The sequence below is a fragment of the Trichechus manatus genome, unplaced genomic scaffold, assembly GCF_000243295.1.
Source record: "Trichechus manatus latirostris isolate Lorelei unplaced genomic scaffold, TriManLat1.0 scaffold00215, whole genome shotgun sequence".
Lineage (NCBI taxonomy): Eukaryota > Metazoa > Chordata > Mammalia > Sirenia > Trichechidae > Trichechus > Trichechus manatus.
In genome coordinates, this window is record NW_004444151.1 from 324,731 (window position 1) to 326,568 (window position 1,838).

The 1,838-nt window shown below is 38.6% G+C and overlaps 1 protein-coding gene across 1 annotated transcript in view; it reads right to left on the reverse strand.

The window, feature by feature from the left end:
* The window catches only part of LOC111822826 (beta-defensin 110-like), a 9,170-nt gene that overhangs the window by 3,215 nt on the left and 4,117 nt on the right, over positions 1-1,838 (reverse strand). Inside the window, exon 2 of the mRNA XM_023742672.1 lies at positions 1,450-1,478. Coding sequence (XP_023598440.1) covers positions 1,450-1,478 — 29 coding nt within the window. The remainder of the gene's footprint in view (positions 1-1,449; positions 1,479-1,838) is intronic.

Consider the following 1,838-nt stretch of genomic DNA (forward strand, 5'->3'; position numbering starts at 1 on the left):
CCCAGTCTCTGGCATGGAAGGCAATAATTCCACCGCATGAACCACCACTGCCCCTAATTGTTCTCGAGCAGAATAAGATTATACTAATTTTAATTTAATACCAACACATCTGTCAGTTTGTCATACTGCAGAGACTTTCATGTTGCTGTGATGCTGGAAGCTGTGCCACCAGCATTTCAAACACCAGCAGGGTCACCTATGGTAGACAGGTTTCAGCAGAGCTTCCAGACTAAGATAGACTAGGAAGAAGGACCTGGTGGTCTACTTCTGAAAAAAATTAGCCAGTGAAAACCCTGTGAATAGCAGTGAAACATTATCTGATATAGTGCCAAAGATGAGCCCCTCAGTTTGGAAGGCACTCAAAATACGACCGGGGAAGAGCTGTATCCTCAAAGTAGGGTTGAACTTAATGACATGGATGGAGTCAAGCTTTCAGACCTTCACTGCTGATGTGGCACGACACAAAATGAGAATAAACAACTGCAAGCATCATTAATAATAGGAATGTGGAATGTATGAAGTATAAATCTAGGAAAATTGAAAGTCATAAAAAATGAAATGGAACACATAAACATTGGTATCGTAAGCATTAGTGAGCTGAAATGGACTGGTATTGGCCATTTTGAATTGGAAAATCTATGGTGTACTATGCTGGGAATGTCAACTTGAAGAGGAATGGCTTTGCAATCATCATCAAAAAGAACATTTCAAGATCGATCCTGAAGTACAACGCTGTCAGTGATAGGATAATATCCATATGCCTATAAGGAAGACCAGTTAATATGACTATTATTCAAATTTACACACCAACCACAAAGGCCAAAGATGAGGAAACTGAAGATTTTTACCAACCTCTGCAGTCTGAAATTGATCAAATATGCTATCAGGATACATGGATAATTACAGGTGATTGGAATGAGAAAATTGCAAACGAAGGAACAGTAGTTCGAAAATATGGCCTTGGTGATAGAAACAATGCCGGAGATCACATGATAGAATTTTGCAAGACCAGCAACTCATTCTCTGCAAATACCTTTTTTCACCAACATAAACAGTGAATATACACATGACCTCACCAGATGAAATACACAGGAATCAAACTGACTACATCTGCGGAAAGAGACGATGGATATCAGTCAGAACAAGGTCAGGGGCCAACTGTGGAACAGACCATCGATTGCTCATGTGCAAGTTCAGGTGAAAGCTGAAGAAAATTAGAACAAGTTTACGAGAGCCAAAGTATGACCTTAAGTATATTCCAGTTGAATTTAAAGACCATCTCAAGAATAGAGTTGACTCATTAAACACTAATGTCCAAAGACCAGATGAATTGTGGAATGATATCAAGGACATCATACATGAAGAAAGCAAGAGGTCATTAGAAAGAAAAGACCAAAATGGATGTCAGAAGAGACTCTGAAATTTGGTCTTGATTTAGAGTAGCTAAAGCAAAAGGAAGAAATGATGAAGTAAAAGAGCTGAACAGAAGATTTCAAAGTGTGGCTTGAGAAAACAAAGTAAAGTATTAAAATGAAATGTGCAGAGACCTACAGTTACAAAACCAAAAGGAAATAACACTCTTGGCACTTCTCAAGCTGAAAGAACTGAAGAGAAAATTCAAGCCTTGAGTTGCAATATTGAAAGATTCTACGGAAAAATATTAATGCAGAAAGCATCAAAAGAAGATGAAAGGAATACAAAGAGTCACTGTACCAAAAAGAATTGGCTGATGTTCAACAGTTTCAGGCGGTAGCATATAATTAAGAACTGATGGTACTGAAGGAGGAAGTCGAAGCTGCACTGAAGGCGCTGGCAAAAACCAAGGTTCCAGGAATTGA